This window comes from Pseudopipra pipra, chromosome 1 (assembly GCF_036250125.1).
Source record: "Pseudopipra pipra isolate bDixPip1 chromosome 1, bDixPip1.hap1, whole genome shotgun sequence".
Taxonomy (NCBI): domain Eukaryota; kingdom Metazoa; phylum Chordata; class Aves; order Passeriformes; family Pipridae; genus Pseudopipra; species Pseudopipra pipra.
In genome coordinates, this window is record NC_087549.1 from 27,675,090 (window position 1) to 27,687,908 (window position 12,819).

Below are 12,819 nucleotides of genomic sequence, written 5' to 3' on the forward strand. Positions count from 1 at the left end.
AGTTTTACTGTTTAGTAACATGGGAATAATGAACATGAATAATTTCAAATATGCCAACCATCTTCTTAATTCCCTTCAAAACTATGAGAAGAACGCTTCTAACTCTGAAGTCCCTGACTTATTGAGTAGCAATTACAGTTTTTATTTGTATAAAGATGTTATCCATGCAATGTGAATATTCAATGATATTTATGTTCCTGCAGATCATAGATTTCTTCTTGCTTGGCCTTATTACTGATATACTTAAATGCACTGAACTTTACTCCCTCAGAAGGTATGCAGCAATAGGAATATTCTAAGGCTATACCAGGATAGCTTTACATGAAGAAAGTTGTCTCTATAACATGCTGAATAGATATTCCCTAGTTGTCTGAGTCTCTGATGTTTTAAGGAAAGAGGCAGAGTTTTCTTATATGTATCTGGGTCAGTAACTACACTTGTTTTCCCCAGTGAGATTTGGTTTTCCAGTCACTTTACCTCCTAGCATACACTATATTAAAGGCTGCAGTTGAGCAGCAACAGCCTCAGTACTGAGGTCTTTATTGCCCTTAGAGGCAAAAAGAAGATGGAAGTAATCATAGGCTGATCAAACTGTAATATAACACAACTCAACAGATGCCAGAATTTTTAAGCCTGAAAGCGATTATTCTATCTGTAAGGGGGACAAAGAAGATAAGAACAGTAAATCCATGATGAAAAGATGGCAAGTGGGACCTTATCAATGAAAGAAAATATAGCAGGCAATGCAATAGATCAAAGAATGCAGATAGGACCAAATACTCCTTCAAACTGGAATTTCACAGAATTTCTCATCAGATGTTATCAGTATACAGAAAATTCTTTCTCCAGCAAGACAAGGATTCTTTAAAAACATACATCAGATGTCACTTGTGGGCAACACATCATTAGATACAGCACACTAAATTTTTGCACCAACCACATGAACTCTATATGCAGCAGCTACTTGCATAACTTTTGAAAATAATTTAGTTTACATTCATTTTGCTATAACTTATTTAATCCTTCAATAAATGTACATGTGCCTTACTACATCACTCTGTATGCAGGGAAACCTAGCACTGATCAACAAAAATTGGGGGCTGCGGACAAAGAACCATAATCCATAGAGGTAAAGCTGTGACACTTTTCCTATGAGGAGAGAGAAATTGCCAGAATAAAAGGAAGTAGAATGTCTTCCCTCTCATTATTCCTTAAAAAAAATGAAAGTCATAAAATATGACCAGTCATCTGTTGGTTTAAAAGAAGCAGAACCTTCACAAGACCTGGTTACTTAAAAAAGATAACATTCACAGCATACCAGTATAAAAAAAATGAGCAATAACTATTTCAGCTAGGCAAACTGTAATATATATAAAAGGAAACTGATATTTTACAGGGAACTGGTATTCAAGCTATGGCAAAAGTCATTAATGCATTTGGAGCATGATTTCAGGGACATTCAGTGTTGACAGGATTCTTCATATTGTCATGAACAAGTTTGGGAAGTCACCTTGGAAAATTACCACCTTGGAATGGGACAGGATCTGTGGCCGCACTTACAATAACTGTTGACTTTATTGATGGTTTCCAATACTCAGAAGTAACTGCTTTTTGCCTCAGTTACCATTGTACTCTGATTGTCATTGCTGACGTGCAGGAAAGATCCCACGACACTGAAAATGTGAAGCTGAAGAAAGTGAAAGATAGGTCCTATTTTTTTCCCCTAATTTTTCCATTTTTGTCCTTACTTTCCAAACCCCAGTTCAGGTGAGTAGCAGGGAAGTTCCACACCAGCCTCTGCACTCCAGGCAGCACTGCCATCTCCTCCTGGGTGTTGCTGCACACCTTCCTCAAAACACCACACTAGTCCTTACTCTCTCTTTATCCTCTTGCAGTTATTCTGAGTTAAATTTTAGTGTTAGAATGAAGAAATATTAAGGATCATCTTTTAATTCTTTTCATACACAGTCCTCCACAAGGTGGTGGAGATTTAGCTTGTCAAGCTACAGAAACCATGAATAATGAAGAATAATGAGAATTTCCTAAAGCTGATTTAGAGGTAAGTAAATATTTTCCAGTCTTATTGTCTTCAAGGAGAGTAGCCTGCCTTGACTTCTGTAACAGTGAAGTCTACAAGGAAGACCCCAATGAAAAATGGAATGTCTGCTACTTGTTTCTTGAGAGAAGGCTTGGAGTCATGGCATCTCCATGAAGAAACTGTAAATAACTACATCTCCATGCAGAAGACCCACATGTGCACTACAGCTTACCACAATTCTTTTTCTGACCCTTCTCCTCAGCAGCTGCAGCCCCAAAGCAGGACAGTCTAAGATTCAAACCTTTTATTTCAGAAAAGCTCCATCATCACACATTTACGAGTCTTTCAGTGTTTGCAAAATTGCAGTTGTTACAATGGTTTCCCCTCAGTCAGTCATTATGTCCATGCAATGAAATGAGAAACTAGTCTATCAGCTAGATCCTGAATCAAGCATCCTGAAGGATCAAGCGTTCTATAATCTTTGTGTGCACAGAAATCTATGCATGGAGACTGTGTGTGTATCTGTAGGTAGGTACAGAAAGTCAAACAGAAACAGTCTTAATCTGAATTTTGCTCGCTTAGTGACACAAGTTTTACAATTTTCTGTGATAGTTAATTTAATTTCTCATAAATTACAACAGTTATGGAATAAAGAAAATATGTTTTGTACTTAATATGAACACCACTTTGACTAGAATCTAAATCAAAGTTACAATAGAAGCTAAACATTAAGATTAGCTTTGAATTTAGAAGACTTATGTATGATGTTGTAGCTAAAAAGATATAAAGGAAACCTCCATCCTATTCTTACAGATAGGTAAATAGACCCATTTTTTTCATATGTTCACAGAATCTCAGAATAGGCTGAATTGAAAGGGACCCACAAGGATTATCAGGTCCACTTCTTGGCCCTGCACAGGACAACCTCAAGACTCACACCATGCTCCTGAGAGTATTGTCCAAACGCCTCTTGAGCTCTGTCAGCCTTGGTGCTGTGACTACTTCCCTGGGGAGTCTGTTCCAGTGACCAACCACTCTCTGGGTGAAGAACATTTTTCTAATATCCAACCTAAACCTCCTCCGACACAGCTTCAGGCCATTCCCTCAGGTCCTGTCACTGGTCACCACAGAGAAGAGATCAGTGCCTGCCCCTTCTCTTCCCCACACAAGGAAGTTGTAACTGCAATGAGGTCTTCCCTCAGTCTCCTCCTCTCCAGGCTGAACAGAACAAGTGACCTCAGCTGCTCCTCATAGGGCTTCCCCTCTAGACCCTTAACCTCTTTGTTGCCCTCCCTTGGACACTTTTTAATGGCTTAATATCTTTATTATATTGTAGTGTACAAAACTGCACACAATGTTCCAGGTAAGGCAGCACCAGTGCAGAGAAGAGCAGGACAATCACCCTCTAGCAACAGTTTTGTACCTGGGACAGAAATTGGAAATGGGGATTACTTATATTTTGTGTTAGAAAAATGTCATCATGTCTTTACTTTTTCTATCCTTCTCTCCAATCTGACGTGCTTTTAAATTAAGTACAGAATGTATTTGTACCTTTTTTAAAACATTAAAAAAAGGGTTAGGAAAGCAATGGCTATAATACTCTGAAGTGTGTATGAAATCCAAAAGCAGAAATTCAATGAGAAAGAAAAAGCCAAAAAGCTCACTTTCATTTTATGCCACAGGTTCAACTGTGGTAGTGAGAGGTAGTGAGGAGATATAAGCCTCAAGGTTTACCTCACAGACACTGGAAATTATATACCAAATATTTTTTATTATTACTTATTAAGGGCCACCAGAAATGTACAGAAAATGTAGTACCTGCTTACTGTTTAATTGCAGCTGCTACCATAATCCCTTATATTTCAGAATAACAATTGCTTAGATGAAATCTATCCTTCAAAAAGCCTTTGAATGATATAAACCGGAGCAATGTCAAATTACTTGAATTGTTTGGTTTTTAAGGTCTTTGCAATTGCTAGTTAGCAAAGAGGTATTAATGAAGCATTCACGTACACAGTATTGGTACCTATATATGTATAATATATACACCTTTATATATATAATATATCATATATATAATATTGAGACATTTTATAGTTCTGGATCTTAAAACAAGTGATAGTTCTAAAACCAGAAAACATTGCAACAACCACCCTCATAATTACAAATTTGAGTCTGATCATGTTTCATTCTTTTTTTTTTGCCTCTAGACAAATCACAGATTTTCCTTGGAGTCAGCAGGGGTGAAAGGCAGGTTGTCTTCATAAAAGCATTCTTAGAAGCATCCTGTGCTGTTTTCATGAATGACTGTATTCTTGCAACAAAAACCTAACTCAGCTAACCAGGCACAAATTTTCTTATTGTACACCATAAGCAGGCTTGGACAAGAGAGATTGCAAGAATGCAGCTGGCTATAGAAAGAGCTCCCTGTTTACATAATAAAGATGAAGTAATTAATATGTTAAAATGAGCTAGATTAATTATAATTTGCCTGTATATGAATAATTTTCTTTCATCGCTGCTATGGGAACAAAATTTATGATAATTTATTTTATTGAATGTGAGGCAGATGATGGATTTCCGTTGCAGAGATTTTAGCAGAGATCTGTCCTGGCAAACTTTCTACATTCAGCACATCCATTTCTTTTAATCAAGACAAAGTGAAAGACATCTATACAGATTCATCTATAAGGATCAGAAGCTGAGTTCAGTGATATAGCTGTATATATCCCTCTGAAAAACAACAATGTTCTTGTCCAAATGAAGTCCAAACTTATCTGCTTTTGAATTGATATTCCCCCCCCTCTGTTCTCTCCCTGAAAACACACAGTGCCTATACGGCATTTTTCTTAGAGGAATGTCATTTTTGTCAGGTGCTTAACTGGAAAATCATGCATTTAGAAGCCAGTGAATTTTCAGGGTTGGAATGTTTTAAATACACAGCAGAGACACATGTATGCTTCCCTTCCCATCTCCCCACCCACCTCCTCCCCAGTTTCTGTAGTTTAAGCAAACTACTTAATTCTGAAAGTTATGATGGAGGAAAATAAAATAACCACCCTTAAAGTTCTGGTATCACTGGGTCCCTAATGCGAACCACATAAAAAGTCCACCAAGGGAAAGCATGTCAACCCTGTCAAATCAAAGGCTACAGCTAGCCAGTCATTAAAGCCTGAATAAAGGGCTCTTCTGAACTAAACTTATATTCAATCTTTATTTCTTTGTTGATATCATAAAGCTTTCTGAGGGTTTCCATAGTAACAAGTGAGCTAATTTTTGTAATTTTTTTTTCATTTTAAAGTTCTTGTATGCATTTAATACACAGATATGGTGGGATAGTTGGCATGGAATACTGTTTCTGCTTTCCTGGTAAAATTCAACCAGAGCAGGGTAAAGTATATCATGTTGTCAATGAAATGGAGATTTATTCTCCCTCCTCTGCAAGAAAATTAAAAAACCTTTACAATTTACTTACATCTTTGGTTTCTGCGCTTGCTCTTGTACATAGTCATTCTGAAGAAATTCCACTTTCTATGAAATAATTGCCTTGATCACAGACAAAAGAGATCGTGCTTCTGCTTTGCAGAGAGTCAGTTGCTCACTGACAGAGGGTAACCAGCAATCTCTCAGAGAAAGGCAGGGTAATACCATTCTCCTAAAATCCAGGGGAGATGTTGCTGGCTCTAACTATTTTCTCTGTACAAATCTAAGAGACAAAGCATATTTATTTACATATTTTTTTCAAAATAATTTCATACCAGCTAATAAAATCCAGAAAACATAATGAATTATGTAATCAGACGAAGTGGGGTAATGTGCTATTCGATGATCTGACATCAAGATTCCCTGAAAAATCCCTGACATAACCAAAATTGTATAAATGACTTTATAAACTAATAAAAACTAACTTTTTATTTGAGAGGTCTTAGAATTATGCATATGAGGACATTAAAATATTTTGGGCTACATTTTCAAGCAAAATTACTATTAAAAGAAAATTAACACATGTTAATCAATTAAATCCTGACTGCAGGTCTGAGCTCATGAATAGAGTATTCAGGAAATAACATATAACATGTAATTAATCTTTTTCATGCCTATGTTTACTTCTGCATTACCTTTCAATGATTTAATTTGGGGAAGGTTATTTAAGCAACATTCTGCTGACGGCTCATTTTTAAAGCGACTCCATTTTCCGCTAGTCTGTTGAATCACAAGGTCATGGAGAAAAAGTGGCAGCATTGTATGATCTTCCATACATATCACCATTTCAAAGAATCCAGATATCTTCCTAATGGGAGCGGGAGAAAGGGGAAGACATTTTTGCCATGCTGGGGAGATAACATTCAAGAAGATGCCAATAGCGGTTGTGGAACTGACAAGAAGTGGAAATTCCAGGTCATTCAGCAATAAATCTGCCTTCAATAAAATTGTGTGAAAGTATTTCTTAATGTTTTAGGAAATTCATGTTTTAAGGTGCCTGTTTTGAGATATTGATCCCAGATACCACAAACATAGAAGTGCTGAAGGAATAGAGCCAAAGTATAGTGACTGAAATGTCTTAAAAACTGATAATAATACCCTTGCTGTTATTTAAAATGCATAGTTGGACAGCAGTTGTCTAAACTACTCAAAGAAATCAAAAGCTAATATCTTTGGCTTACATAATGAAAAATAACATCTGATGTCTATGGATCATTCATGTTTCAGTCAAAGACATGACCAATTTGCAATATTAATCTAAAAACATTGACCTACAGTTATTTTCCTGATGCAAAACAATTAAAAGAAATTAAAAGGAATGTGTCTCTCAATCTGCCTACCCTAAATTTTTACTTTTTCTATATTTTTTCCTCTCAGATATATCAATATATTTTTATATCTCCAATATAATCATGTGTAGCTTTGTGCACCATTTAATTCTCCTTTCAGTTGTTTGGTATTCATATGTCCTCACATTGACACCTCTGGCTACTGAAGTACAATCTTTACTTTATACTGGCTCTATTAATCTGATTTCCTCCTTCTGTCAAAATCTGACCACATATCTTTTCATTTGCTTTGGATTTGTATCAGCAAAGCTGAGGATAAAGTGTAGCCTGAAGAAAGTGAAAGCAATGGATAATTTTTTTCGATTTCTTTAGTATTTCATCTAGAGTCATCTCAAAATGACACAGTTGAAATTACACCATATCTATTGCTGAGGTCAGCAGAAAGGTGGGAAATTGCAAAGCATATCAAAAGGGACAGGAAGGAAGAAAATTTGGATAATTATTAGTTGTTAAGCATATCAGAAGATAAAATATCTGTACCACAGAGAAAGACCCTGCAGGCCTTATACTCAAATAGTACTGTGCAGTTCATATCCATTGGAGTCAATATTTTTGCAGGAATTTATATGAACTGATGATAATTCCACAGTTGTCCTGTTCTATTTTTCCTCTGAGTTAATTTGCAGCAGAATCATGTCTGTGATCTGACTTAGACTACAGAGATCTGTGGTCTCCCTTTAAATTTGATGCTTAATGTAGCAATCTCTTCTTGCTCTTTTCCTTCTTCTACCTGAAGGCTCTCATTCATATTATTCAGTTCAATTTTTTCTTGTTTCATTGATTTGGCAAGATGTCTTCAATCTTTTTTTCTCAGCCCACATTAGGTCTTAACTATAAAACTCAGTTCTTTTTCTTACCATTAATATCTAATTTTCCCCCCAGTTTTCATAATGTATTTAACCTAGTCATTTATTATTAACTTTCCATATTATATTACACATAGCACATACAACAATATGTGTATTGTTTCCACTGGTCTTTCATGCATTATTCTATTACAACCATGTATTTGTATGGAAGTATCTTGACAATGATATAATATAAAAAAATAAACTAAATGTAAATTTCATGGGATTAGAATTAATTTATTTAAAATCAATGATCCCTGAAAGCACAGCCTTTATTGGTTTTTCTTTGTGCTAATTGTAACTCTAATTCTTCAGTCAGTGAAATGCATTTGCTAAAAATAGCGTAAATACACTTTGTCTGGTGAATCATTCTAGGTGTCTTCATAAAAAAAAATATTGCAAGAAAATAACTAAACTTGAAGGTGCTGGTTAGCTTTGAGTGGGTACAGCTGCCTGCTGTTTCTCTCTGTTACTGTTTTCTGTTAGGAGAGTTTAAAATTCACTTTCACACTATTACAGCTTAAAAAAAGTCAGAATTTTGCATATGGCTGGTTAAATGCAGCAAGCTCAGTGAGGTGGGAAGAAATGAATGTAACCTCTCAGCAACAAAGATCACCTGGTCATGTGATGTTTATTACTTTTTTACAAGTAAATTTTAAATGATTTCAAGAGTTTGAAATGTTCTTAAAACAGTCTGTTGGAATGAATTTTGTCAGTCGTTGTTGGTGGTAACAGAATTAATAATGTCCATATCTGCACATCCCATATCTCCTCTCACTTTTCTCTCTTGACCATCCTACTGGTCTCAATAAGGAGTTTTTCTTTGAATACTACAATAAATTTCTCAAACTCTCTTTTAAGAAGAGGAAAAGGACAAAGTGTAGATATTTTAAAAATACAATTGCTGACTAATGTCACATATTACTCATCAATAAATACTTTGCCTTGATTGTATCCTCAATTTTATTTTACAGGGAGAACAGATCTTAGACAAGAAAAGAAAGTGGAGGAAGCTTAAAGTGTGTTCTGTCCTTCATTGTTCAATTTGATGCATCCAAAGAGTCTTCTTAGATAATAACCTTTTATATAACCTTTTATAGTTTCCACTGTGGTTATTTTTATGATGTCAACTAAGAAAATATTACATCTATGAATATGAATTAGGGGTTTTATTAAATAAAGGATATATGTAAGGATCAACATTTAACTTCTTCCAAGTAATAACCACTCCTTGATACAAGTAGTGATGTATTAAAATCATATATGCACACCTTTTACTAGTATATATTTGGATAATTACCTGATGATAATGTTTTTTAACATAGCCTAATGTTAGATAAATAAAATTCCCTAATGTCACTTAGCTATTAAGGTAGGTGTGTGTCGTGGTTTGGACCTTGTTTTCCCCCAGAGGCTGAGAAAAGTGGTAGATCCCAAGGGGTGGAAACCCCTAGAAGTTTTGAAATTCTGCCCAATGGGCGCTCCTGCAGAAATGTAAACATATCACAACCAGACCGGAAGAGAAGAGTTGTAGTTTTGATTGTTGTAGGAGAGGTGGCCATGTTGTGAGCCACGAGGAAGGGGCTCTGTGCCCCTTGGGGCCTCTGGCCCCCTCCCAGCCTCTGACTGGGGGCTGCAGGGACCTGGAACAGCATAAAGCTGGGCTAGGTGCCTGTAGTTATGCCGGGAGATGAGCGCAGAGCAGCAGCCGACGCTGACCAGAGAAACGGTGGCAGAGAGCCAGACAGATAAGAACCTGAACTGAAAGAGCAGCAGAAGCAACATGCAGCACCGGAGAGAGAGGAGCTGAGAAGCTCAGAGCGTCCCGGGAGCTGGACCAGGACGGCCAGATGGAATGCGGGGGGAGTTGACCTTGGCTCCCCCCCCCTTGCACTGCTGCCACGGTGGCAGCCTGAGAGGCAGTGGCACAGAGGCCCTGCAAGAGATACCAGACCTTCACGAAGACTCCCCTGTGTCTTCGTGATATGACGTGGTGAAACGACCTTGTCTGGGGTTACGAAGCCCACGGAAGACCCCTCGGTTGAGGCGATGGGGCCGGGGGAGTTTGATACCTCCCTCGTTGAGTGCTGGCAGAAAGCCAGCTATCAGCTGCTGCATGTGGAGAAGACAGACAGAACCTGCTGCCTTAGAAGATGCTGCTGCATAAAGACTGGAAGGGATCTGTCCTTCTTTCCCTCCTGGACTTTTATTTGGAGGGGAGAAGAGATCTGATCATTGTAAATACATATGTCATGGTAGAGATAGTTGCAATCGTGTGTATAATGTGATATGGTATTTATTTGTACAGTCACTGTAATATATTCCCTTTCCCCCACTTTGAGTCTGGTGTGTTTTGTCTGGAAAAGCCCATCTCACATTAGGTTGAGATGTGGGAGGGGGGATGGAACTAGGGAATTGGATTTGAGGACTATCTCAAACCATGACAGTGTGTAATAAACTATTATGTTTATGATGTAATGAGGATAGAGCTTAAAATATTGGCCAAACCATATCCCTGCTTAAAACTGTAAAATACTGCACAGGCTGTGGTGGGTTGAATAAGAAAGAGTAAAATTTGTATGTCTAATGCCTACGTCTGTAAGTTAGAATCAGTGAGTTCCTCTTCTTAAAAGTGTTTTTTTGGAGACAACAAAGCTGGCTAGAATTCCTGAAACAGATCAGAAATGAAGACTAAGGAGAGTGCCAAAGAAGGAAAAGGTTTATTAAAATGTTACTTGTAGAATAAGGAGCTCAATTCAGGTGTTTAAACATTCATGCCTAGCACTACTTTGATGATTTATGGCATCTGAGACATTCACATAGTGCCAGAAAATATGGCACAGCACCTGTGGGAAACCTACAACCTTCTGGAGCAACCTATTGAAGCCAAGGTCATTTTATGTGGCTCTAAGGTTGCCTTAAGGTTTTTTTATTTTTTGATTTTTCTAATTTTTATAAGTTTTAAGAAGTAATTATATAGCAGAAGTAGATTTTAAAACAGCTGCATTATTCCCTTACCCTTAGCACAGTAGACACACACTCCCCAACCTTCTCACCCCAATTCCCCTATCAATTCTCCTAAATTCCATTAGAATGTTTAGTCTCTCTCCAAGGTAGGCCACCTTCTGTTTGAGAACATCTAATCCATAGTCTGAACTGCAGGGTACAGTCAAGAACTGGGTGACTGTGTGCCCTTTGTGCTCCGAGGAAGATGAAGATGATGAAGAAAAAGATCCCAGACCTAATTCCCAAAGGGCAGATCGGGGGTGGATCGGGGCAAAAGCCAGGGGTTGGAAAAATCTGGGATTGGATGGACAGTATTATAAATTGTAACACCTAAGACAGAGAAGGCACACGTGTGTCTTGTAACCTCTGTGCCTTAGAGGCACCATTAAGTCCTTTTTTTACCCTACTTCCAAAAATTAAATTGCCTTGCAGTTTTTTTTCTCCCTGAGTTTTCTTTTAGGTATCAAAGCAAATATTTAGGCAACTGAACCCAATGCAACGAGTTTTATATTCAAACCTTCCTCTGATAACTGTCATTATACTCTGTCTTTTTTATACTTACTGTTATTTTTTCAAAGTGGTCCTAACTTGAGCTCTCAAGTCTTGACCCTGCAAGATTATGATTGACTGCAGCATGAATTATGTAGAAAGAGAAAATGATGCGTGATTGAGAAGTTGAGTATACTCAAAGAGGCCGCTGTTAGTACACAGCCCACAGCTGACTGGGTGTATCAAGAAATTGTGTGGATAAAAGAGAAATAATGTATCATAATACTTTCAAATCAGCAATATCTCCCTTTATGAAAGACAAAAAGCCTGTCGAAGTGTTTTAAAAGCCTTCCTTTACTTCAGTTGATTTTTAGTGTGACCAAGTGTTTGTATCCAGAACAACATACAGTGTGCAAGATTTCATGAAAACCCCATGTATTCATCAATAGCTGCATTAGAATGAATTTGCTACATTCACAGCATTTCCATCATCTAGCAAATTAGGGAAAAAAATCAGAAAAAAATTTTGCTTTTCTGGAGCTACTGGATTTTTAGAAAACTCTTTGATGTTTCTTGTCTCTATTATCTTCTACATTTATGAGATTTTTACCCTGAGATCAGCTCATTTGGCTAGAGCATGGTGCTAATAACACCAAGGTTGTGGGTTTGATCCCTGGGTAGGCCATTCACTTAAGAGTTGGACTCGATAATCCTTGTGGGTCCCTTCCAAGTCAGAATATCCTGTGAAATTCCACTTTTCTTCAGCCATACCAGACAGTAAAGACACTTCACCACAAAAAATTCTTTTTGAGACAGCAGGAGAAAGCCCCTAAGGTGCTGGTCCTACTTTCACCATGGGTAATTTGCTCTTCTTCAATGAAGCTTTTTCACTAGAATTTAATTTTTCTCATCGTTATACTAACATTTATCTTTAGTCTTTAAGAAATTTACTGTCAAGCTTCCCTTGTTAGACTGAGGTCTTTGTATCAGATGTCACTATTAGCATTCAACCATACGATCACAGAGGTATGAAACAAGGCCTGACACCTTCTTTCTCAGGTAGGAGCCCATACTGGCTCTTCCTGCTGTCCCTTTCCCTGTTCTCAGCAGGTTCTGATTCCTCCAAAAAGAGTTTTAGAAATACCTTTGCATATTTTTCTGTGACTAACAATTTCCAAAGTTTCCTACAAATGTAAGGTTGGAATCAACATCTGCACATCTGAAAGTAAAACTGTTATTTATTAATAAAGAGAGAAATTTCAAAGAGAGACAAAAGATTAGTAGAAAATCCCAAATCAACCAGTAGAGATACTTTATAACCGTCCTTGAATACATGAAAGTTTGACACACAAAAAAACCATGAAGAAGCCATTTTCTCTGTCTCTGGATGTTAGAACAGCCATGGGTATAAACGATAGCAACAAAGATTTAAATTAGTTGTTTGCAAACCAGCTTTGTTACTGGTATTTTGAGCTATCTTGCATAAGAAGGGCTAAAGAATTTTATAATAGATTAGGTATCTCAGAGAGGAGCCTACCTAGGAGGAGCCTACCTAGGAGATGGATAAGATGACATCTTGTAGTTTTTTCCAAGCCTTATTTCTGAT

The 12,819-nt window shown here is 37.2% G+C and overlaps 1 protein-coding gene across 13 annotated transcripts in view; it reads right to left on the bottom strand.

Moving 5' to 3' along the window:
* Positions 1–12,819, bottom strand: part of RALYL (RALY RNA binding protein like) — a 406,719-nt gene that overhangs the window by 135,723 nt on the left and 258,177 nt on the right. The window contains exon 1 of one of the 13 annotated variants that reach the window (XM_064649766.1): positions 5,514–5,645. The exons of 11 other annotated variants lie outside the window; for them this stretch is intronic. In XM_064649766.1, the coding sequence (XP_064505836.1) occupies positions 5,514–5,550 (37 nt within the window). In that variant the 5' untranslated portion in view covers positions 5,551–5,645. Of the gene's footprint in view, positions 1–5,513; positions 5,646–12,819 lie in introns of those variants that run through there. One more of the 13 variants, XM_064649784.1, reaches the window with a different exon arrangement.